This window comes from Peromyscus leucopus, chromosome 6 (assembly GCF_004664715.2).
Source record: "Peromyscus leucopus breed LL Stock chromosome 6, UCI_PerLeu_2.1, whole genome shotgun sequence".
Lineage (NCBI taxonomy): Eukaryota > Metazoa > Chordata > Mammalia > Rodentia > Cricetidae > Peromyscus > Peromyscus leucopus.
The window spans coordinates 16,361,733-16,388,644 of NC_051068.1; the positions used below are offsets into that span (position 1 = coordinate 16,361,733).

A 26,912-nucleotide genomic window follows, 5' to 3' on the forward strand; every position below is an offset into this window, starting at 1 on the left:
GAAATTAAGAGCTGAAGAGATGAACACTGAATGTTTATTAGGTATGTTGGCATATCATCCCAAATCATGGATTTTACAAGTCTCAGTTTGCAATCAGTATGGCAAAGCCAGGGACAATATATTTCCCAGGGATATTCATAATTGCCCTGGAGTTACAGAAATCCCAAATGGAATTAGGATAAAAATGAACTGATATATCTATAAGAAATGTGTTATAACAATTACCTAATCAAAAATAATGGGAGGTTCCAAAACCTTTAGATACAAGATAATAGTGTATTAGAGGTTCTAGCCCAGTTCTAATTTAACAGGTAGAGCAGAATCACACAAATGTATTTTGATAAGTCTGAAGAAAACTCATGCCATCCCATCAACGTTACTTTATGATGAAATCAAATATCACACAGAAGAGTCACAGGAACCATCTAAGTCAAAGCCCTGGATTCTGTTCTTCTATTTTTAGTTTTTTACACTGCATTTGATATTTTCACATCTGTATTATTTACATATCTAATTTGTGTTGGATAAATTTATGATGTGTTATAGCCTTCCAACAATGAAAAAAGAAAACATACATGTACATTACCTCAAAGAATGGGAATACCTTCTCTAGAGAATTTACAAGTAAAAATGATTGTAAATAAAAATAAGGCAAGTATAACCATCCAAAGTATAAAAAGAAAAGAACATAGTTCTTGGGAGAGGGTGCAGTGGGCAAAGTACTTCCAGTTGTGAGCATGAGGCCCTGAAGTCAGATCTTTTGTACCTATGTAAAAAGCTTAGTATGGCAGAGTGTATCTGTAACCTAGGGGCTGGGAAGCAGAGACAAGTTGTGCCTGGACCTCATTGGCTGACCAGCTAGCCTATCCAAAATAGTAATCTACAGGTTATATTAAAACAACATCAACAACAAAAACAACAGAAAATGCAATAGAGCAGTGTTTCTTAGTGTTCTATTGCTGTGAAAAGACATCATAACCATGACAACTCTTATAAAGGAAAAAATTTAATTGAGGCTGGCTTACAATTCAGAGATTTAGTCCATTATTGTCATGATGGGCATCTTGGTGGCATGCAGGAAGACATGGTGCTGGAGCAGGAGCTGAGAGTTCTACATCTGAATTGGCAGGCAGCAGGAAGTAAGAGTGACATCCTGGCAAGGCTTGAGCTTCTGAGGCCTCAGAGTCCACCCCGTAGTGATGCACCTTTTTCAAAAAAGCCACACCTACTCCAACAAGGGTATACCTCCTAATAGTGCCACTCTCAATGGACTCACAGGGGCCCTTTTTGTTGAAACCACCACATTCCACTCCCTGGCCCAAGTAGACTTGTAGTCATAACATAATGCAACATGCATTTAGTTTACCTTCAAAAGTCCATAGTCTATAATAGTCTCAAACGTCTTTAAAAGCCCAAAGTCTAAAGTCTCTTCTGAGACTCATGTAATCTCTTAACTATAATATCCTATAAAATCAAAATGGAAAAGTAGATCACATACTTCCAACAAAGAACGGCACAGGTATACATTACTGTTCCAAAAGGGAGGAGAGGGAGCAAAGTGAGGAAACACTGGACCAAAACAAGACCAAAAACCAGCTGGGCAAACTCCAAACTCTGCATCTCCATATCTGATGTCAAAGCACTCTTCAGATCTTCAACTCCTTTCAGCTTTGTTGACTGCAACACACTTCTTTCTCTTGAACTGGTTCCACTCTCTGTTAGCAGCTTTCCTTGGCAGGCATCCCATGGCTCTGGAATCTTCAACATCTTGCGGTCTCCAATACAATCCAGGCTTCACTTTCACAGCTTCACTCAATGGTCTCTCTAGGTCTCCAGGCAGGGACACCCTGACACATGCCTGGTCTCAGCAGCTTTACTTAGTCCTGGAGAGAGCTTTCAAAACTCCTTTTTCTACCCTTGACTCTAAACTCAGATCCCTGTGGCTAAAGCTGCCAAGTTCTGCTGCTGGCTGGGGCTGGAACATGGCCCCCTTGTTCAATTACATCTTTACCAGATCTCTTTTTTTGATGGTTTCTTTCACTGCCTAGGATTGACTGTCTTGAAACTCAATCTGTAGACCAGGCTAGTCTCAAATTCAGAGATCCTTCTGCCTCTTCCTCCTTCCACAAGTCCAACCAGAGTGTGTCACCACACCCAGCTCTAAGCTTTTCTTTAATTTTTCACAACTTTATTTTCACAAGTTGGAAGCTTAGCTGGATGTGAGCTTGCCCTGAGGTCATCACTCCCTTTATTCCATTTAACACGGGATTTTCTTTCACCAGTTTATCACAGAATTTATCTTCATTCTACTTCCTGGTACCCCTTTTCTCCTTCATGTCCATTTTGCATTTTTTTCTTGCTCAGTTTTTTCCTTTTCATTATAGGTCTTCATAAGACTGAACACTAATAACCATACAACAGAGTCTATACTAGGCTGTTTTGAAATTTCCTCTGCTAAGTCAATTAATCCAAAACTCTTCAATTTAGCCTCAGGCAGACTTTTTGGCCAAGGGCAAAAACCAACTACATTCTTCACAAAATATCACAACAATAGTCTCTAGGCTACATACTAACATTCTCTTCCTCTGAAACCTCTTGACCCGGGCCCCCACAGTTCAATTCACCCTTAGGACCTCTGTCTTCCATGCTTCTACTAGTATGACCTATTAAGCAATGCTTAAAGCATTCCAACACTTTCCAAACCCAAACTTCTAAAATCCAAATTCCTCCAAACAAAAACATGGTCATATCTATCACAGCAATACCCCAGTCCCTGGTACCAACTACTGTCTTAGTTAGGGTTTCTATTGCTGCTAAAATGCACCATGACCATGACAACTCTTATAAAAGAAAGCATTTAATTGGGGCTAATTTACAGTTCAGAGGTTTACTCCATTATTGTCATGGTGGGAAGCATGGTGTCATGCAGGCAGACATGGTGCTGGAGAAGGAGCTGAGAGTTCTACATCTGGATCCACAGGCAGCAGGAAGAGAGAGTGACACCCTGGCCAGGCTGGAGCTCCTGAGACCCTCAAAGTCCACCCCTTAGTGACAAACCTCCTTCAACAAAGCCACACCTCCCAATAGTGCCACTCCCTATGGGTCTATAGGGCCATTTTTATTCATTTTTATTCATTTATACACACACACACACACACACACACACACACACACACACACACACACACGAACAGGAGGAAGAAATAACACCAAATGATGCCTGGACTCAGTGGGTCCATGCAGGTTCCTGGCTCCCATTCAAGTGATTCCTCCAGTAAAACGAGATCATTTTCAGAGTCCCCTTGTGGTCACTGTATTGCAGTTCTAATTAGCCAATCAACTTCTTTCTAGGAATTTTCCACTTCCAGTTATTGAAGGGTTAATGATCTGACAGCCTGAGAAAGTCTCAACAAAGTTAGCATTCTGATAACATCTGCAGGCTTTGGGAGCCTTAGAGCAGACTTCCTGCTGAGGGCAACACATCCATCTCCTTTGGTATTCAGACTTTGAGACCACAGGGGAACATATCTACAAGTAGAATCTTCCACTGCAAAGACTCCCCTTTCTACCCTATGAATCCCCACACTTCTTCACATCACTGTTCTAATTAAAGGCAATCTGCTGCTGTGGAAGTCGGTTTCCCTTTTCTTTTATTTTCACGGCACCTTGGTCAGTCCTGATCTAATAATTTTAACAATTGTGCAACTTTGTCTCTTTTTCTCTGCTTCTGAACAAGTCAAAATTAAGAGATATGTTCTCTCTCTCTTTGTATGTGTGTTGTGTTAATAGTTGTATTAAGTAGACATTAGCAGTTGTCTTTTAAAATTATTTCAACTTAAAAAAATATCCACACTGGTAAAGCTTTAAAAAAATAAATTTTAATTTCAGAATTCCATATTAGAGAGTTAACAGATTTAAATGAAAGCAATAAAATTATGATTCTCATGTAGATATAAAATGAAGGCATGTCAAATATATTTGTTTCACTCACTAATTCATAAAAGAATCAGACATTCAAGGAAAGATCAGAGGATGTTCATTTGCACAGAATGACGGAACAATGGGATGAACTCAGTGTGGCTTTTTCTATCAGACAGAGTCTGTTTGAATCCTCTAGACAAACATATTTGCATTGTCACCAGCTGTTTGCAGTTCAGGCAGTCACAAAGCAGTTGAAGAGGATGACAGGTACAGATACTCCTGGAGGATCCAGTGACTCACAGAAAGGACAATCTAAGCAATCTTTGTAGTTACATCCCAAGTCTGCTATTTCTTCTCACAAAAGATATCTGGTAATTGCTACAAAAAAATCTATTTTCTAAAACAGCATTTTAAAAGTAATTTTGTAAATTGATTTAAAAAATAGCAATTGCAATAGTTTCAGTGATGAATCACCTGTACTCCTCCAACTGTTATGGGAAAACCCTAACAGTTTTAGTTTCAAAGGACAATCAAAGCATCATTATTATGTATCTTGCATTAGAAAAAGCTGTTGCTCTAGTACTATAGATACTGACATGTTCAATGCACAGAATAATTAAAATATATACAATGGCAATTACAAATCAGAAAATTTAAGTAAAGTGGTTCAAAGTCCTTATAATTCAGTTGAAAAATCAGAATTGTATGTTATTCTGTTGGTATTAATGGATTTTTCAGAACCTCTCAACATAGTAACTCTCAGTATGCTGAAAGAGTGGTATTACATATTGAGACTGTAGAATTTATCCCTGATGCTTCAGAATTAACTTCACTTTTTATTCAATTACAAGATACAATCAGGAAAAGGAGTCATCCTTTATATATAACTCACATCCAATCCCATACTGGTCTGCTGGGCCCTCTAGCACAAGGCAAAGATGAGATTGATAAATTATTGATAGGAAATGTGGTGGAGGCCTCAGAATTTCATAAAAAACATCATGCCAATAGTAAAGGTTTAAAAAAGGATTTTTCCATAACCTGGCAACAAGCCAAAGAAATAGTAAAGAAATGTCCTACTTGTTCCTTCTATAATCAAACACCATTACCAGCAGGATGTAACACAAAGGGTACTCAGAGGAATGAAATCTGGCAGATGGATGTGTTTCACTTTGCAGAATCTGGATAATTGAAATATGTACACCACACCATCGATACTTATTCAGGATTTCAAAGGGCAACTGCTTTGAGTTCTGAAAAAGCTGATTCTGTAATCACTCATTTGCTAGAAGTTATGGCCATCATGGGTATACCTGCACAAATCAAAACTGACAATGCTCCATCATATGTCTCTGTTAAAATGAAACAGTTTTTTGCTTATTATAATATAAAGCATATTATAGGTATACCACACAATCCTACAGGTCAAGCAGTTATAGAAAGATCAAACAGAACTCTAAAGGATATGCTAAATAAACAGAAAGGAGTAACAAAAACCCCCAGAAATAGACTGCATAATGCTCTATTAACTTTGAATTTTCTGAATGCCAATGAGAAAGGAACAACAGCTGCAGAGAGACATTGGATAATAGAAAAAACTACAGATAAATTGTGGCACATATACACAATGGAATACTACTCAGCAGAGAAAAACTATGACATCATGCAGTTTACAGGCAAATGGATGGATCTAGAAAAAAATCATCCGGAGTGAGGCAACCCAGACTCAGAAAGACAAATATGGTATGTACTCACTCATAGGAAGATGCTAGATGTGGAACAAGGATGACTGAACTGCTACTCACATCACCAGTGAGGCTACCTGGAAAATGGGACCCCAAAAAATACACAGAGAAATGGATGAGATCAACATGAACAGCCTGGTCATGAGTGGGAGCAATGAAGGGCGATGGTCGAGGGAAAGAGAGTGGGAGATCCTAGCTGGATCAAGAAAAGAGAGGGAGAACAAGGAATAGGAGACCATGGTAAATGAAGACCACATGAGAAGGGGAGGAAGCAGAGAGCTAGGGAGGCCCACAGAGATCCACAAAGATACTCCCGCAAAAGACTGCTGGCAATAGTCGAGAGACAGCAGGAACTGACCTACTCTGGTGATGGGATGGCCAAACACCCTGATAGTTGTGCCATTAACCCCATCCAAGGACTGAGGAATCTGGATGCAGACATCCATGGCTGGGCCCCTGGTGGAGCACTGGGAGTCTAATTAGTGAGAAAGAGGAGGGTTTATATGAGCGAGAATTGTTGAAGCCAAGGTTGGATAAAGTACAGGGACAAATAACCAAATGAATGGAAGCACATGAACTATGAACCAAAGGCTGAGGGGCCCCCAACTGGATCAGGCCCTCTGAATGGGTGAGACAGTCATTTAGCTTGATCTGTTTGGGAGGCAGCTATGCGGTGGTGCCAGGCCCTGGGCTCGTTGCATGAGTCGGCTGTTCGAATCCTGGGACTTATGCAGGGACGCTTGGCTCGGTCTGGGAGGCGGGGACTGGACCTGCCTGGACTGAGTCTATCAGGTCGATCCCGGTCCTCGGGGGAGACCTTGATCTGGAGGAGGTGGGAATGGGGGGTGGGCTGGGGGGAGGGGGAGGGGGAGAACAGGGGAATCTGTGGCTTTTATGTGGAACTGAATGGTGTTGTAAAAAAAAAAAAAAAAAAAAAAAAAGAAAAAACTACAGAATTAAATCAGCCTATATACTTTAAGGATGTGCTGACCTTAGAATGGAAACCAGGGTATGTATTACGTTGGGGACGAGGTTTTGCTTTTGTTTCTACAGGAGAAGATAAGCTGTGGGTACCATCAAAATCGATAAAGGTACGATTTGAACAAGAGAGACCTCTTAATTAGAGGAGGTGATAGTTCATCAACCAGCATGAACATCCAATTTAAACTAACTTACACCAGTAACACATGCCTTTTCATTTAATCAGATAATAACTTGTCAAAAAGGAACATCCCCAAAATTAGTCTTGAGGAAAGGTTTTTGTTTTTGTCTTTTAGGAGAATGAAGGTTAAGGAATCTGAAGAACACAGGACAAATGAGACAACTGAAAAAAAGAGACAAATCATCTATCCCAGGAAACAGAGTGAAATGGCGTATGGGTATATCATCTAAAATTTTTTTATAAGTCTTCCTAAATGTTTGTTTCTGCTTTTCTCTAAAGATTTAACACTATTGGTCTTCTAATAGTCCCAGTTCAATTAAAATTTAAAGCTGACTTTGGAGTTTGGGAATGGCTCTTTCCTTCTTTAAACTCAAGCATGTTGTTAAAAGGAAAATGCAAACTTCCTCTATCATGCCAGAATAAAAGAGCCATCTTCTGCTATGGGACAGGACAAAAGCCAAATTAATTAAGGGACTATTCTATTACTAATCTCAACTCTTTGATTCTATTCTGATTCTTTAAACTTTTCTTAAAGTATGAGTTTTATATCAAATTTACAAGATTTATATATATTTTTTTTTTTTTTTTTTTTTTTTTTTTTTTTTTTTTTTTTTATAATATATATTTTAAAAGAATAAAAAAAAAAAAAAAAAAAAAAAAAAAAAAAAAAAAAAAAAAAAAAAAAAAAAAAAAAAAAAAAAAAAAAAAAAAAAAAAAAAAAAAAAAAAAAAAAAAAAAAAAAAAAAAAAAAAAAAAAAAAAAAAAAAAAAAAAAAAAAAAAAAAAAAAAAAAAAAAAAAAAAAAAAAAAAAAAAAAAAAAAAAAAAAAAAAAAAAAAAAAAAAAAAAAAAAAAAAAAAAAAAAAAAAAAAAAAAAAAAAAAAAAAAAAAAAAAAAAAAAAAAAAAAAAAAAAAAAAAAAAAAAAAAAAAAAAAAAAAAAAAAAAAAAAAAAAAAAAAAAAAAAAAAAAAAAAAAAAAAAAAAAAAAAAAAAAAAAAAAAAAAAAAAAAAAAAAAAAAAAAAAAAAAAAAAAAAAAAAAAAAAAAAAAAAAAAAAAAAAAAAAAAAAAAAAAAAAAAAAAAAAAAAAAAAAAAAAAAAAAAAAAAAAAAAAAAAAAAAAAAAAAAAAAAAAAAAAAAAAAAAAAAAAAAAAAAAAAAAAAAAAAAAAAAAAAAAAAAAAAAAAAAAAAAAAAAAATAATATATATACATTTTAAACTTTGTTAAGATATGAATGGTCATATAGAGTACTAACTAATTCTAGAAAAAAGGCTTCAATTAGCTGCATATATATGTCTTTGTGTTCGAGTCTCTTATCAGTTTTCTGCAGGAAATCACGGCCAGGCCTAACATCAACTGAAGTCTCCAGGAAGAAGATGGGGCCCACAACAACAACAATTCCATGTGGACAATAATAATATCATTAAGCTGACAAACATCATCTACAGATCAACTTTGAACTACAAGGTGCTCAGAGCAATTTTGAGATGACTAGCTGAGATGATCCAGTCTTAAAGACTACTTGAATAAGGACTTGAGATAAACCCTGAACTTTGGCATTATACACAGACTGGATAATGAAGGATATAGTTACCTCTCCTAGAATTTGACAATTAACCTAAAATTTTTCTTTCAGGATAAAGAAAACTTCGCCCATACCCAGCAGGAAGCAATTTTAAGAATACGACGCCCACATTCCCAAAGAGGTGGTGTGGGGCGGGTGGTTTTTTGGTCTTTTTAATGGGTTTTGGGTCTGGGATAATTTTCATTGTTTAGGGGGGTTGGTTACAAGTTGTTGTCAAGGGTTAGGAAAAAGGCTAAGCAAAGGAGATTAGATTTAAGGTTCTTGTTTAAAAAAAAGAAAAGAAAAAGACAATTACTAGTTTTAAATACTTTACATTGGATTGGATTGTTTTATATTGTATACAAATTTGAAATTGATATTGTTAGAAAATGCTATATTTATATTTCTAATTGTATTTATACCATTCATTTAACAATGTAATGAAATTTTCTAATCTTTGAACGTTATTATTACCAACTATTAGGATATAAAGAAATGAAAGTTAGTAGTTAGACATTACAATAGAACTTGTAGTCATATTAGATATGTTTTAAAAATTGAGCATATATATTTTAGACAGGTCATCTTCAAACCCTTCAGAGATCTACAGAATATGGCATTTAAAATGTTTTTTTTCCTTATTAAAAATGGTTTAATAAATAAAGGTAATTATTAAATAAATGTTAAGATTTTAAATACTAACTCAAGGAAATACAAATTCAATAAGACTCTTGCTCTAACAATAACAGTTTTCTAAAACTAACCAACAAAAAGTATCCAGTGTTTTTCTTATGAAGATTATTAATAAAATATAATTATCGGTGTGCACATTTTAACAACATGCTGTTCTTTTGCAGGTAAAGGAGACATGGCTATATCTAACATCGTGGGATCCAATGTGTTTGATATGCTATGCCTAGGTCTTCCCTGGTTTATTAAGACTGCATTTACCAATGCATCTGCTCCTGTGCAAGTGAATAGCAAGGGCCTCACTTACATAACCATCTCTCTCAACACTTCAATTATTTTTTTGTTCTTAGCAGTTCATTTTAATGGCTGGAAACTAGACAGAAAGTTGGGGGTGGTCTGCCTAGTGTTATACTTAGGACTTGCTACCTTATCAGTTCTCTATGAACTTGGAATTATTGGAAGTAACAGAATAAGGGGCTGTGGAATTTGATACTTTTAATAGTGTTATGTGGGAAAGGTGGAAATGGTAGAGGGACAAAAAAGGAAAAAAAAAACAAAACAGGTCTTCATTTAGGTCAAATAAGAAACATCCTCAACTTTAGAATGTAATACTTAATTACTATTCTTTAAAAGCAGAGAAAAGTAATTTAAACCAAACCAAAATCATATCCTAATTTGTCTGAGCCCTTTCTTTTCATTAACAATTAGATACAAAGCAGAGATTTTTTTTGGGGGGGGGTGAGGGGGATGTCAACTTACAATAAGATTGGGGAAATTAGAACAAACAAACCCTACTACTGGAAACAACAAAATGGCTGCTTATTTCATTAAAAATGGTGTGTCCATCCACTGAAACTCAATGACCAGACTTGCCAACTTTAGAAACGCAAACTTGAGATAACGAAAATCACAGTATATTTTTCAACATTATACTGTTAAAAGCTGGTGGGAGTTTTAAAAGTTCATTTTTACAGCATTTGTAAGCATACAACATTACTAAAAAAATGACTTTTACTAGGAGATTCAATAAACAGACGAAGGAATGTTCCAACCATGCTTGAAATTATGCATTACGATCCAAGCGAACATCGATTTCCCTGCCACTGATTTTGATGCCGTTCATTATTCTGCAGGTCTTTTCAGCTGACTCTGGGGATTCAAACCTAACTGTCCCACAGCCTTTTGACTTGCCATTCTCCATCTTTATTTCTGCAAACATTACATGACCACATTGGCTGAATTTCTCTTTTAGTTTCTGCCAAGTCAAGTCAAAAGGTAGATTTCTAACAAATATCTGGTTGCCTTTGGAGCCTAATCTGTCTCTCATTCCGCTTCCCATGGGACCCGATAAGAAACCTCGGTCTACATCGATGCTCCTTTCCAGTATGGCTCCAATCCCCGGCCCCATCCTGTCGAAGCTGGAGCTCATGCGGTCCAATCCCATCCCCATGCCTCCAGTCACACTGCTCATGCCACCCATGCTGCCACCAAGTCTACCAAAGGAATCGCCAAAGCCTCGATTTATTCCAATATCACCACGTCCGAAATCTCGTTCCATGCTACTAGTCACTGCACCACGGTATAACTCTCCCATTCGGCCAACTCCACCAAATCCTGCCATGCTATTCATTGCTTCCAGACCACCAAACCCAACTCCACTTGGACCCAAATTTCCCATTACACCACTTATGTTCAACTGGCTGGCACTAATAGGTTGTCCACCTGGACCAAGTCCCATTCCAATGCCTCCAAGACCACGTGGCAATTGTGATGTCTTACTATCATGGGAGCGGTAGTCTTCATGAGGGACAGATTTGTCATCCATTTTCACATGCATAGGTCTATCAAATAAAAACTGCCCATTGAACATGGAAATTGCTTGAACTGCTTCAATGGCTTGCTCAAAAGTGACAGTGCCCATGCCTCTGCTCTTGCCGTCCTTGTCTTCTTTAATATCTGCCCGTTTTACAGTTCCAGCTATGCTGAACACTTCCTTTAGCTTCTTCCAACCAACTTTGAAGTCAAGATTAGCAACAAAAATTGTGGAACCAAGTCTACCAGCCTGCAAATTGCTGATAACCTCAGGAGGAATGTTTGGGTTATTGAGAATGGAAGGTGGCAAATTCACCAACCCAGATCCCACATCAGAGGCATGTGATCCTTGAAATGATGTTCCTGTTCGCTGCAGTGCCCGGCGAGCATTTTCTCCATCAGGATCCTCTTTAATATTCAGAGGTCTTCCACTAAGGTCATATTTGTTCATAGTTTCTAGTGCTTTCTTTACAAATTCTTCATCTTTGAATTCAACCACACCACAACCCCTTGATTTTCCTTCCGCATCCTTAAAGAGCTCCACGTATGTAACCTCACCAACTTTTTCTCTCATCAAGTCTTTAATAGCCTGCCATTTCATGTCATAGGGGATGTTGCTAATGAACACTCGATTCCGATTTGGACCTTTCTTTTCTCCGGTACCCGAATTCTTATCTTTTGAATAAGGATGAAATCGATTGGCCTTCTTATTTCCTGTAGACTTTTCTTTTAAATCAGATTTTTCTTCTTTCACTGATTCATCATTCTCCTTGGTAGCCCAGGCTGGCGTCAAACTCACAGAGATCCACCTGGCTCTGCCTCCCAAGTGCTGGGATTAAAGGCGTGCGCCACCACCGCCTGGCAATATTTTAACGCCGTTGGCGCTGCTGCAGCTTCTCGGGCTCGGCAGGGTGCGGGTCCCGGCGAGACTCGGCCAGCGGCGGCGGCGCCTGCTGCTGCGGACCGTCGTCGCCCGAGGCCGCCTCGGGCTTGTCGGCATCGGCCATCCCGCCGCGGGCTCCGCCTCGGCCGCGCTGAGGGCTCCGAGCGCTACAATGGCGGCGGGCCGGCGGAGCGGTAACGGATCCTAAAATGTTTTAATAACTTAGAAATTTTTCTTTTTTGAGACATGTCAGTTCCTGGCAGTATCAATCTACTTCAGAGAAAATATGGGCATTGAAGAAACTGCATATGGAGTCAACTTTCATTGTGGCAAAAGTTAGCCACTGTACAACAAATTATCCTCGAATCAACAGGACAAAATGGATAGACAGAACACAAAACAAAGGACTACTGATTCTTGCCAAAACAAGTGTGGTTATGGCTTTATCAAAAGGCATCTTCTGAGGCCAGGACAATATGGCACCATCCCTGAAGTGACCTTCGCAATCCAGAAAAGGTACAGTGCCCTTTTCTTTGAAGGCAGCTTAACAGGCAGAGGGCTGATGGCTTCTGTTGTGCAATGGAACAGCAGCTGAAAGCTCATGCCTCTCAATAGTAGACTGGCATGTGGAGAAGAAGGGGATGCTGAGATGAAGCCATATATACACAGCCAAGAAGAATGGACAGCTGAATTCAAAAACTGTCAACAATTTCCAGAATTTAAAATCCTGAATCATGACATGACACCAGTGGAATTCAGGTGTTTCTGGTACATGGACTGCTCTCACCCAATGTGAGGTTGAACTGTTGATCTTGTGTACATCCTACTACAGAAATGAGTTTGTCAGATACGCTAAGCCTATAGGCTGAAGATGATGCCCCAACATTGTGGAGAAACCTCAGGTGACTGTCCCGGCAGCTGACTGTTTCTGTCAACTCACAATTTTTTTGGAACTTGCTTGCATGCACTTCCTGTTTTTATTTTTGTTAGGTAATATTATTTCCTTCTTGGTTCTCTGACGGAGTTGAAGATTAGTTAGTTATAGTTGAAGATTAGTTAGTTATAGTTGAAGACTAGTTAGGATAGAAAGTGAATTAGATACATTTTGGACTTACCAAAATAGGATAGATAATGGAATTATTTTCTCTGATTTGTCAAATATAAATGGACTAGACATTGTTTAGGTATTTATTACTTGTTTATATTGTATATAGTTATTGTACTTTTGTATATAGTTTTTCTTTGGTTAGTTATAACCTTTTTCTTTTTTTCTTTTTATTAAAATAGAAAAGGGGAAATATGGTGGTATTTTATTAGTACTGAAATGTGATTTTAATTGTATGTTAATAAATAAAGTTGCCCAGTGGTCAGAGCTATTAGAGCCATAGCAAGAGCGTGGCGGCGGCAGCGGCGGCGGCGTAGGCCTTTAATCCCAGAGCTTGGTAGACAGAGCTAGATCTCTGTGTGTTCAGGGATACAGCCAGCATTGGAAACACATGCCTTTAAGACCTGGAGGGCTGTACTTACAGGCAGTGACGAGGCAGTCATATGTTTGGGTTTACAACCAATGAGAAGGCAGAACAGAAAGACTATATTAAAGACAAACACACAGGAAGTAGCTCTCTTTCAGAGAGGTAGGAGCACTGCAGGAGGAAGGGTAAGATTTTAGCTCTGAGCTCTGACCTCTTGGCATTCTCTTTTACATTGGTTCTGTGTTTCTTATTTAATAAGATGGTTGGTTACATCTACATCATGGCGATTATCCTGCAAGAAAATGTCAAGAAGTGGCATAACTATACATTAAATGAATTATTTACTTATGCACAAAATATACATTTATTAAAACTAGGCCTAATTTTCCTAATTTTACTGAAAAAAGTAGGCTGTCTATGATTCTCTATATTATTGTGTTGCTTGGTTTCTTCTAACAGTTTAAAAACATGTTAAATAACTAGAGAGCATTTGTGAAGAGTTCTTGTGTAGATCCTGTTTATACACAGCTGTGCCAACATCTGTATTCTCAGAGCTGTTTCACTGTTGCGTAGAGATCTGAGCAGAGTCCAGCAGGGCAGGCAAGGAGCTAGAAGGGTGAGTTAGGTTTTACAGTGCAAGCCACTGCCCAATCTGAAGGCCAGAAAAAAGAAGACAAGAATCAAAGTTCACACTTGTGGCTTCCATTCACTACAAAAATAGTTTAAGCTATGTGATTAAACAGAATTCTGTGGTATTTCCCAGAGTGTCTTTGAATGGATAGGATAGATTTAGGGTTCATAGATATGCACAGCCTAAAACAACTGTTTTTCACCATGATTTTGTTCTTTTGTTCTTTGTTTTTTTCAACTCTCTTCAACTACTCATGCAGCACAGCTCTCAGGTTCATGCTACTATAGATGTAACATCTCTCTGACTTTCAACAGGTTTCTTTTTTTATGCAGTGGCAATTGTAGGCACAGTAAGAAACCACTGAACATTGCCACTCTCTGTGGAGGGAAAGAACATTTGATTTAATACAAACACACAATGAGCACAGGACCTGGCCCCACTGCCTGGATGCCTCCCAAACAGATCAAGCCAATCAATTGTCTCACCCATTCAGAGGGCCTGATCCAGTTGGGGATCCAGCCATTGGTTCATAGTTCATGTGTTTCCATTCATTTGGCTATTTGTCCCTGTGCTTTACCCAACCTTGGTCTCAACAATTCTCACTCATATAAACACTCCTTTTTCTCGCTAATTAGACTACCGGAGCTCCACCCGGGGCCTAGCCGTGGATCTCTGCATCCAGATCCCTCAGTCCTTGGATGGGGTTTCTGGCACGACTATTAGGGTGTTTGGCCATCCCATCACCAGAGTAGGTCAGTCAGTCCTGGTTGTCTCTCGACCATTGCCAGCAGTCTTTTGTGGGGGTATCTTTGTAGATTTCTGTGGGCCTCTCTAGCACTTTGCTTCTTCCTATTCTCATGTGGTCTTCATTTACCATGGTCTCCTGTTCCTTGTTCTCCCTCTCTGTTCTTGATCCAGCTGGGATCTCCCACTCTCCCAAGCTCTCTTTCCCTCGCCCTTCGCCCTTCATTACCCCCACTCATGTCCAGGCTGTTCATGTAGTTCTCATCCATTTCTCTGTCATTGGGTGATTCTCGTGTCTTTCTTGGGGTCCTGTTTTCCAGGTAGCCTCCCTAGTGATGTGAGTAGCAGTCCAGTCATCCTTGTTCCACATCTAGTATCCTCCTATGAGTGAGTACATACCATGTTTGTCTTTCTGAGTCTGGGTTACCTCACTCAGGATGATTTGGCTGTTTGACACCTGAGGCTTATGCAGGATTGCTAGGCTTGGCCTGGGAGGAGGGGACTGGACCTGCCTGGACTGAGTCTACCAGGTTGATCTCAGTCCTCGGGGGATGCTTTGCCCTGGAGGAGGTGGGAATGGGGGTGGGCTGGGGAGAATGGGAGGGGGGCGGGAGGGGAGAGAACAAGGGAATCTATGGCTGATATATAGAACTGAATGGTATTGTAAAATAAAATAAAAAAAAATTAAGGATGAAATGTTCAAATTGAAAAATTAAAATTAAATTTTGGTGTAACATGGAAAAAATAAATAAAACAAACATACAAACAAACAAACAAAACCAAAAAAAACAAAGTCTGCCAGACTGCCTTGTCTAGGAGCCAGAGCTGCAGAAGGTTAAGTTTTAGATGGGTAGACAGCAGGGGTTGGGATGCTCAAAAGCTGGAACAGCCAGGTTCTTAGTGTAGGGACCCTTTCAGACAAATGAGGTCAGGAACATTCAGCCAGCCATTAAGAGCTTCTGGGAAATTCTCTGGGACTGTTTCTGAGAAGAACCCGGCTCAGGTGGGAGTCAAGTCGCTGCCATCAGCACCGCCATTTTGGTAATAAAAGTACTTAGCATAAGCAAGGACACCGTGGAACCATGAAGGCAGGCCACTCCTTGTGTAGAAAGAAGGGTTTATTTGGGATCAAACTGCTGAGACTGTCTTCTAGGGAGCAGAGATAAGCAAAATGGCGGGAACTAAGCAGATTTTATGACAGTGGGGTGAGGTCTTTCAGCTGATGCAGGATATTCAGATGCCCTTGCCCGAGGCAGTTGACCTTTGGGGGCAGATTAAGGGAGGTTTCTGGTAAAGAGGAACCCATCTTATGAGATCTGCTTTTCTGGTAAATGGAAACAGACATTTAGGTTTCTGTTTGCCAGACAAAAGTCCTTCTGCTTAGGACATTGTCACCAGAGCTGCCACTTTGGAGAGTTGCTGGACCTAACACCCAGGACTCCAAAGTTTTGTCTGGTAACACTAAGGAGATGCTTTTAGCTAGACTTTCATAATATCACTTTATCATAAATATAAATTTCAATATATTTATAGTCAGTTAAGTCAAATTTGGCAAGATGTGCCAGTTTTATGTTTATGAAAATGTAAATTCCCCTATTGAATATATTAATCTGGATAAAAGAATTGAGTTCATTCAACTATTTAAATACATGAATGAACAAATGATGGCCCCTGGCAGTGGGATGGCATAGGTCTACTTGTTGTGTGGAGGACTGACAGGCAGAGGATTTATGACTGTTCCTGGTTCAAGACTGGGGATTCATCCTGCACAATTGCCAGCTGCCTGTCAACCTGTTTTCCTGTCTGGACCTATGCCTGCTGTTCCCTGCTCCAGACCTGTTCTGCTCTTTTGTCTTCGAAGCTGACTGCATCTTCTCTCTCAAACCTGACTCTCTTTCAGCTTAATCTCTACAGCAACAGTGTGTTTTTTTAATCAATGCAAACTCTATTAACATTTCTATCAGCCCACTTCTGAAATTTTAACTCTTCTATAACCTCTTTAATTTGTATTCATTATGTGAACTCTGCATATGCATGCACAGAGAGACACATTTATATGTGCTGTGTGAGATGAGTCAGTATTAGTAACTAGGATTGGAATCAAAGAAGCTACATTTGCTGTGGCCAGATTACTGTGAACAAGATTTTAAAAAAGCAGTGTCTGCAAAGGTCACTTAAAACCTTAATGATTGGGAAAAGTTTAAAATGTAGCAAAATCAAAAGCATCTCAGGCTATTTTTACTACTCCCATGGAGTTATTTCTTACCCACTTCTGTGTTAGACCTAACATCCTCATATTCATATAAAAATCTTTGGGATGCATTAACCTAGTAAACTGCCATCCTACACCAATTGATGACTAAAAATGCTATCAGATAATATCTAAGGCCTATAGTGCACAGCTTCCATCTTGCAGCGGTAAAGACCTGTTGAAGGTTTCCACCAAATTTATCTTATGTATTTATTTTTTGGATTTTTGAGACAGAGTTTTTCTACACAGTCCCTACTCTTCTAGAACTCTCTCTGTAGACCAGGCTGGGAACTCACAGAGATCTGCCTGCCTCTGCCTTCTGAGTGCTGAGATTAAAGTGCTGCTCTGTAACACCCAGCTCCAAAAGAAAGTAGCTTTAATGGGCCTCACCCAAGCCCAGATGCCTCCACCTTTTCATATGGCTATTTAAATCCTAAAGGAGGACTTCCTCCTTCAGTGTTACCAGGAAAATAGAGATGAGAACTATGCTTAATGGTCTCCAAAGCTGCGAATCCCTATAAGGCTGTTGCTTGACTAATATCCAAAAGAAATTCCTCTGGGGAGTTGCTTTATTTTCCCCTAAACCAAAATCACACACAACAGAACCTACCTGTCAGGGAACGTAAGGTAAGAGACAGGCCAAAGTACTCTGTATTGTATTTGGAGCTTATTTTTGTAAAATCTTCAAAAAGCAGAACATACAAACATTCCAAAATGGCACAATGGTTTTATTCTGAAGCTTTTTTTTTTTGTTTAGTAATCTTTCTTTTTAATGCCTTATATCTTTAAGTAATGTTTTGTATCCAATCTGTGTAAATTGGCTTAATTTTTATTTTCTTCCTGAGAATGATCTACAGCCTTGGCAATGATTGTATTTATGATGCCTGCCATATTATCCTCTTTTGTTGAGTCACTTCTGGTCACCATGCTTGGCAGTTTGTCTTAGTTTAATTTATATAAAGTAATAAGTGATTAGCAATGGAATTTTTTTGCATTGCCTCTTTGAATGTGCTATTCAGTTGGTCTTCGAGCCTACATCACCCTTCTTTATCTGAGGTGAAACATGTCTCTCTTCCTACTTTTCTTCCTTCAAAGTAAGGGTTCTCTATGGCTGGCTTCCTCCAATTTCCAGTGATATTGCTCTCTGGCTGTATCTTGACACCCTGGGTTTAAATTCACAACAGTGAGTTTCTCTTAACACTCATGATTTGCACCCAATCTTTTGTTTTCTTTCTGCATCTTCTCACATGGTTTCATTTGGTTCTCTGTTCTTGTCTTGTATTGCAAATTCTCAAGCTGCAGTTTTTCCTTGGTACTTTCCTTGGTCAGCCAGCATTTGGTAGAGAAAACTGCATTTCTCCAGCTCGCACAGCAGAAAGGGATTTACTAAGAGGCATCACATTGCACCTGTGGAGCTACTAAGTCAACCATAGAAGTTCTGGGGAAGAAGCTGTGACTGCAAAGATGGTTAACAGAATGTCAGTGATGGAGAGAGGTTAGGATGTTGCAGGTCCAGAGGCTTATTATCTCATCTCTGGCTAACTTTAGCCTCCTGAAAAAGCAGTCCTTGCTCACCTCCCTTTTAAAGGTAACATCATGTGACTAAAAGATAAATAGCCTTTTGGAATCTAGTAATTTAGCAGACCCTTGGCTTCCATCAACCCAAAAGCTAAGAATGTCATCAGATGGCATCTGAGGCCTATAGGAGAGCTTCCCCATCTTGCTGTAACTTTCTTTCTAATATTTCCACCAATGTATTTGAAAAATATCTTTATTCATGGCTTCCTTCATTCTGTAAAGCTCAAAACTTCATGAAAATGCTTCTACATTGGAATGTGGAATTTTGAGTAACTTAAATCTGGGTTCCCAGGCTGTGGTGACTCAAACTTGGCTCCCAAATAAAATACTCCTATTCCCTTTAAGGGTAGAGCTGTTGTTGTTGTTACTGTTGTTGTTTTATGTTGACAACCACAACAACTGCAACTGCAACATCACGAGGATGAACTTTGAGGAATACTTGAAAAGACGCAGGGAGACACTGTACCTCATAATCAGAAAGCCATTTGTCAAACTGTAAAGCACTACTGATGACTCTAGAACAGTCAGGCAGCAAAGAGGGACAGTGGCATAGTTCAGGAAGCTGGCCCCATCATGCTTAAGACAGAAATAAGTCAGCAGCAGCAGCAGCAGCAGCAGCAGCAGAATTGCCTCCTCCTCGCTTCCAATTTCCAGTTTTTACAGGAGAACATCTTATTAGTAAATCCCAAATCAAATCTAAACTCCCAGTCTCATGTGGTTTTATTATTTTAGTAGCTGAAGCAAAGGTGGCAGATTACACTGAGTTGAATTTGTACTGCATTAGCTGCTTCATACACAGGCACACTTTACCAACATGTAAATATTGGCACAACCACTGTTTTCTATCCTCATGTGGCAGAGCTGTGCCTTATCCGTACGGCAGAAAGCTCCTCCCTCACCACAGAGGCAGACCTTTCACTTCTGTGATCACCATTACTGTGTCCATCCTGGGTGGCACTCAGTTCTTCTCTAGGTCAGACATAAAACTATGCTATCTCATAGCTATAGACAAAAACCACAAGTGAGGCAATCACTAGCATATTCTGTGTCTAAGGGGAAGGGACAGCTGGGCATGTTGTCCGTGTTTGTGAGCCCAGCATTTAGGAAACTGAAGCAGGAAAGTCAAGAGTTCAAGGCCAGGTGGGCTACCTAGTGAGTTCCTGTCTTAACATCACAGCCTCCACACACACACACACCAAAAAAGAAAGAAAAAAAACCCTCAAACACAGGAGGAGAGATGGAAGCAGGTGAATAGAGAACAGTACATTCAGTCATGCTTTGTTTATGATGGGATATGTTCTGAGAGCTGTATCACCAGGCAGCTTCAACCACCATTCTTTAGACATCCTTGGAGAAGGCCTTTTGATGTAGTCAGCAGGTTTGGTAAGCAGATGCATGGGGCAGCTTCAGGGTGACAAGGTGACAGGAAATACTGGTTCACAGCAAACATTTTATGGTATGATAAGTACACTATAAAATACTCACAGAAAGCATAGTAAATGAATAAACCAGAGATATATATTATCAACATTATTAGAAATACATATTATCATATTATGGGCTATGAATACCTGTGTAACTTTTTTTCTACATTGCCAGCTAGGTAGCTTTGTTGATATTACTATAGTTGTAACTATGTGAGTGACAAGCTGTGCTACTACTTTGTGGTGGCTGCAATGTCAATCGATTACTGGAATATTTAGGCTCCATTGTATGGGGTCACCATGATATGAGGAGTGTCACTCTGTGGCATGTAGCTGAATGAAATACGTGCTTCCTACAAACACACTGGGGATGTTAAACATAATGCACTGTAAAGAATGAGGAACTACTACAGATCTGGTTTCTGCAACTGCTCACAAGGGTGGAGCTTGTAGTATTTACAGCATCTTCAGTGCCGTGTGGGATGCCCCCATGACAGAGGATCAGCACAATTCAGGTAAAGTCTTGTCCCACACTCCAAGAGTGTGCTTGTTGGCAGCCAACAGCCAGCACAGTTTCAGCTGGGCTTTCCCCTTCCCATTCCTGCAGAAACTCACTTGCTCTGGAAAATTACAGATTAAAGTGGAGCTTCCCAGGATAAAATATAGTCTATAACTTTCTAGTGTTTTCCAGACAGGGTGGGTGTGGGGAGAGTGATTCAGAGACAGGTCACCACAAGCATCACAACAATTTTCATGCTGTCTGTGGTGGTTTGAAAGAAAATGGTCCCCAAAGGGAGTGGCACTATTAGGAGGTGTGGCCTTGTTGGAGTAGATGTAACCTTGTTGGAGGAAGTGTGTCACTGTGGAGGCAGGCTTTGAGGTCTCACATATGCTTAAGATAACACCCAGTGTCTTAGATCACTTCCTGTTGCCTTCTGATCAAGATGTAGCCATCTCCATGCTTACCTGCACGTTGCCTGCTCCTGGTCATGATGATAATGGACTAAACCTCTGAAACTGTAAGCCACCACCTCAGTTAAATGTATTCCTTTATAAGAGTTGCCATGGTCATGGTGTCTCTTCACAGCAAGGGAAAAACCTAAGATACTGACCCTCAAGAACTTACCTGTTCCCAATACTTCACATAGGTTCACAAACCTTGAAAGACATGGGTTTGAATTTAGGTTTTCATTTTTTGAACTTAGAAATCTAAAATACCAGGACTCACTGTATGCCACTAAAGAAGTAAGATTTGCTCTTTTCTGAACATGTCAGTATTCCTACTGAAAAAATCAATAATCACACTACTAAGTCAAAGATTTAAAATGGCTTAAATCAGTCTGTAACAGTTTTTACTTCAAACACATTTGCATGATGAACACATTTGGAACTGTAGGTGAAGAACTGTACACCAATACCTGCTGATGTTGGAAATCTTCCATCTGCAGATGCTTCCCACCTCAAGGCCTTCTTTCCCTGAGTTGAGCCCTCTCTCTCATTGGGTAGACCTCCCCAAGTCCCAGGCCCTGACTGTGTATCTTATTAACTTTGAAAACAACCCACATATCCATTCCAACTCCAGTAAATAAGTTGTATTCACACCGTGTCTCCTCATCACCCAAACTCAGCTGCCTTAGATGGTACCTTCTGGGACAGCAGAGAGTTTTTGTTTTTGTTTTTTTTATTTTTTAAAATTAATTAATTAATTAATTAATTAATTAATTTTGCTATAGGGGTCTGCTGTCCACATATATTTGAACATCAGTTAAAATAACAAAGGAATTGCTTCCTTTCCATTCTTCTTTGCTTGTCCAACCCAAAACATTTCTGGCCTTCCAGAAAAAAACAAAAACAAAAATGAAGTAATGTGTTCGAGACATTTGAATTTAATTTCAAAGAGCCAGAGAGCATAACAAAAAGTGTCAGGAGTAAATCAGTCACTAAAGTGAGCGCAGGCACAAAGGGCAGCAGAAAAGCCATGGCGAGAGGAACGCAGAGGAAGACCTCCAGGGAAGCAGCTGTACACAGTGTGTCCTGAATCTTAAAGCAGCCGGCAACACGGGAGGATGACACGATGCTTAAATCACGAGCAGCTTTGCTACACAAAGATGATCCAGGGGTGCAGGGAAGTCATTCAGACTAAGAACAGGTACCTTCCAGAGACAAATGCAAGCAGCATCTTCAGAATCCTTGTTAGGAGGCAGTGATGGGCAGTGTTTGTACAGGGACAGTGACAACGGAACAGACATGTCGACAGACAGCAAGATGATTCATGCAGCATTTGGAAGAGAAAGAAAAGCATGAAGAAACTGAGAATTCTATTCACTTAAACCCACTAAATTGATGCTGGAAAGTAAAAAACAAAATCTATATAAGCAGGACACAGTAGCTCACACTTGTAACCTGAGCATTTAGGAAGCAGAGGCAGGGAGACTGCCACAAATTTGAAGCCAGTCTGGGCTACACAGTAAGTCCTATGACAGTCAAGACTACAGAGTGAGTCTCTCTCTCTCTCTCTTCAAATATATATTTGAATTCTATCTCCTAAGGCATGATTTGAATACATATAACATATATACACACATACATACATATTCATAAATCATGCCTTAGGAGATAGAATTTGATAGAGAAGGAAAAGTTTAATTGATATAAAAATCATATATTAATGAAAATAATACTCAGACTATATCTTGATCCCAGAAATGCCTTCTATTCACATCTCTTCACATGTTTGATTACACATTACAGAAGCATTAAGAAAGGAACTAGGCAATAATCCAGGAAAATAAAACATTTTAACTGGAGATGTTTGGGTAATTTTTGTCTTGGATTCCCATTATTTTAAAAATATTTTTAGTAATTATTATTTTTTAAATATACTAAGCAACTATACTATTTCCTTCCTAGTTTTCTTAGAGGATTTTTATCTATTTCTGGCAGTCACTGGTAAAAGTAAAATTGGTTAACTAAGCTGAAGCGTAATAAAAACAATGTAATAAAAACAAAGACCTCTTGGAAATCATTCATGATGGCTGGAGGCTCATGCATTTAGCAGTTGCTTGCACTGGTGTAGCAGGGCAGGTCCAGCTGAGTCTGACAGACCTCTTACCATCCACCCATCCTCCCTCACTAACTACACTGGCCAGAAAGACCCATGTAAGCTCCTGGGATGACAGTCTGAGAAATAGAGAAAATCCATTATCTGTTTCTTGGACCCATGTAGAGAGCAAGAAAGAGAAGCAGCTTGGGGTGGGATGAGGTATTTATTACATATGGGAAACCTGTTAGACTTCTGAGCTCATAGTAAAGAGGCAGGCAGAAAGAGACTAGAGCTGACCTATCTGTTAGCACACACAGGGGGAGGGGCAGTCCCATGGGAAAAGTTGGCTGGGACCCTTGATAGGGACAGGTGAGGGGCTTGAGAATGAGAAAGTTAATACAACTGTGTGGGCTATATGCAGATCTGTGGTCTCTCCTTGGAATTGTTTGCACCAGGCAAGATAGACAATCTTGAGAGAAAGGTGTCAGCAGGCCTTCCTCTCTAGGCTAAGCGAGGTTAAGTGAGGTCAGCTGTAGCCTCACAGGATTCTTGTTTTTACAGCCGAGACACTCTATCAATACCAAGCATTGTGTAGGAGACTGAGTAATTCAATAGGACAGAACTGAAATTGGAGAGACTGGAGGCTAGAAGGGTCCCCCATTCTGCCTTGAGGAGAATAAGGCCAAAGGTTCTTGGAGGAGACTTGGCTCCCAGCACAACTGAGAGTCCCTTGGAGAAAGATGGAGTGCAGTGGCCTTGGGGATGGGCTGCAACCCTTGGCAGATAGAACCAACACCTGAGGCATCCAGGCCTGTGATGTCAGTTTCATATCATTTGCAACTCATGTTGGTGGAAGCATGGAGGCACTCTGTTTACCATTGACCACTGGAGGAATTTAAACGTGTCACTCAGAAAGCTGACATTTTTGTTAATATTTTTCTCAGAGGGGCATATTTAGAATTATGAATGCCTTGGTAAATAATTATATACTGGTTGGTTTTCCTTACATAGAAGAGAAGCATAATCCTTATTTTAATTTTTCTTAATGCATGAAACTTTATTGAAAGAAAAAGAACAGCAACCAGAAATTTTTGTTCCCACTAAAAGCATGTCTACCAAAATTAGACAAACACTATGTACTTTTCTTGTGCCACAGGCAGAAATCAGAAGGATAAAGGTAGTATGCCTCTTCCACGTGGTCTAATTACTGAATTTCCCCAAAGCTCAATCTTAGGGAATAGAAGAAAGTATATCTTTGTTACATAAAAATGTCCAGGTTAGAAAAAAATGCAGGGAAGTGTTAGGTGGTCCAGAGGATGATAATCCTCCAGGCAGCTGTATCTCTGTGTGTGATCTGATGAGAAATAACTTGCTAAACCAAGGTTAAGGAAGAATTAAAGAATTCTACTGGAAGCCAACAAGGACTGTAAGTAAAACAAGCCATTTACTAAAACTTTTCTTACAGAACAGACATTTTTCTCTTTATAGGCCCATAAAAAATAGAATTAACAGAGAAAAGATAAGTGTCCATTATTGGTCTCTAAACAGTGTTTGTAACAAATCAGTTCTGAAATACCTTGGGTAACCCAGTAGAAACAGCACTTACAATAATTACATAATGATGTAAGGAAGGTTTTATGACTGTGCCTGTCCAGATAACAAGAATCCTCTGTGGGAATCCACTATCAAGGAAGTGTACTGCTGGGAGCCTGGGAAGAAGCTGTCTGTAACTCAGTAATGTGCATAAAATAGGTTTGGTGAAGAGAATTTAAAAGAAGAGTCATTCTGTTCCTTTAGAAACAGCAATCTCATAATAGAACCTTGAGTATTACCATAATTATTAATATATCCTATAACGAGATACTGCATGTATCTGTAGAATATTTCCTGGGTGTTATTTTAGAAGCCTTCTGCATCCTGCAAACTATCATACGTCCATTCTCTCTTTAAGGTCATGTTTGCTGTTCTCTTCTCAGAGCTGAATGCTGGTGCTAAAATTCAAAGGGAACACAGTTATTGCTGCAGCCTAATTATAAAGGCTTTGCCCATAATTATACAATGGCTGGTCTTGAAAAGGTAATAATTTAAAAGACTATTATTTGCTGCCATTTTTTTTAATAATTTTTCATTTTGCTATTACTTGTCTTTTGCCTCATGTTCTTTTAACCAGGTTTTATTTGCAGAATCTCATATCATCTAAAAAAATCCTTGAGGTGTATCACTTTACCCTCAGTTTCCTTATTGGTAAAATGGCAATTATAATGAGGACACCCTATAGCGTTGAGTTGGAGTTAAGCTGAATGATCACTGTTGTTGTTTGCTTTTTAGTCTTTTGAGGGCCCACCATCCAGCTCCCAAATAAATCATAGATGGAGGTTTATTTTTAATTATAAATTCCTGGCCTTAGCTTGGCTTGTTTCTTGCCAGCTTTTCTTAACCTTAAATTGTCCCATCTGCCTTTTGCCTCTGGGCTTTTATCTTTTTTTATTTTTGTATATCTTTTTTTCTCCCTACCTATCCTTTCTCCTACCTTGCTATTGGCCATTCAGTTCTTTATTATACCATCAAGTGTTTTAGACAGGCACAGTAACACAGCTTCACAGTTAAACAAATGCAACATAAACAAAAATAACACACTTTAAAATAATATTTCACAACAAATCATATCATATTGTTCAGCCTGACTTGATTTCCTATTTCATTTAGTCCTCACATATAAGATAAAATTAGCCATCTTTTCTCTCTCTTGTAATTTCTTTAGGCTATTCTTCAGCAGGTACCTGATGAAACCTGGTTTGTCAGCAATAGTACTCTGGAAACTGATGGAGAGAGAGAGGCAGCAAACACTGTGCCTGTTGTGTGCAAGCTAAGGACCCTTCTCCTGCACCACTGTCACAGAGCCAAGTGGTACCCACCACCAACAGCTCATTGAGAAGTTGTAGGAAGGGAGAAATTATTGACTGTTAGAATCCAGACTAGACCCTGCTCAGGTTACTCTGTCTCTCTCCTACCTCATAGCTGATTCTATGTGCATGTCCCAGGCTACCAGACTCTTAAGTTGTCAGGGGTTACTGGTAACACACCCTAGATAATGGTGGATACCCATTAATTAAATAGGGTCCCTTTTCCCAGTTTTCTACATCCTCAATGTCAAACATTCCTGTTTTGGAATGCAAACTCCCTTCCCTTTCTCTGCTACTCAGGAACCGAGAAAACTAAAACACCCCCCCACCTTGCATTTTAGACAACTAATCAACATGTGGCCTGGAACCTCTCCGCTCCTCTATAATCTATATCATGGGACCCTACTTTGCCATCTGGACCTGAACTCCTTCCCAAGTCCCCTCACAAGATGTCTAACTTGGTAGTGGGTTACTTCCAGACCAGTGAAATCCAAATATCCAAGGGAGGCATCCAAACACCAGCATTGTTAATCTCCTCAGCCTATTGTATATGTAGCCAAGAACCACTGACATGCTGAGGACCAAGACCCACTGACATGCTTGCTGAGGACCAGCATCCTTGCTATCATCTGAAGTTTCTTGGAAATATTCAGTCTTGCTCTACCCCGGCCCCAGATGAATTCATCTCTGAACTTTACTAATATTCTCTAGATTAGACCTGCATATTAAAGTTTGAGAATCTTGCTTCAGCTAGGCATTTCCAGTATACTTTTAAGTAATTGGTTTTAGCAACAACCAATACAAACTCTATTAGTGATAATTTCTTTCACCATTTAGCTTCCTCATAGCATTGGAAGTTAAGATTTAAAAATTTTGACCAATATAAATAATTGACATCACTAGATACAACAAATGAAAAGCCACTGCATAAAGAAAAATGTTTGTGATGAGAAAAAACTATAATTAACTCTTTATTTTGTAGTGTTTCATTCTGTTTTATCTTATTTTGCTAAGAGAGAAAGGTTTCCTTGTCCTAGATTAGGAAGACAGATTGTTTCACACTAAGAAAGCAAAAAAGCAAAGATCAGCAAAC

The 26,912-nt window shown here is 39.1% G+C and overlaps 1 protein-coding gene across 1 annotated transcript; it reads right to left on the reverse strand.

Annotated features, from left to right (window-relative positions):
- Positions 1-9,435: 9,435 nt before the first annotated feature.
- LOC114684075 (myelin expression factor 2-like) lies at positions 9,436-11,971 on the reverse strand. Its single transcript, XM_028858505.1, has 2 exons — positions 11,765-11,971; positions 9,436-11,673 (listed from the first exon to the last, which is right to left on the reverse strand). Exons 1-2 carry the CDS (start codon positions 11,895-11,897, stop codon positions 10,142-10,144), a joined length of 1,665 nt encoding a protein of 554 aa, XP_028714338.1. The 5' UTR covers positions 11,898-11,971; the 3' UTR covers positions 9,436-10,141.
- Positions 11,972-26,912: the final 14,941 nt, after the last annotated feature.

What these genes read in the sequence shown, in the direction of transcription:
- LOC114684075 (XM_028858505.1), bottom strand. Translation starts at nt 11,897, where the DNA reads ATGGCCGATGCCGACAAGCCCGAGGCGGCCTCGGGCGACGACGGTCCG. An exon ending in GCTGCAGCAGCGCCAACGGC is followed by an intron (nt 11,674 to 11,764) that starts GTTAAAATATTG and finishes GTTTGACGCCAG; the next exon opens with CCTGGGCTACCAAGGAGAAT.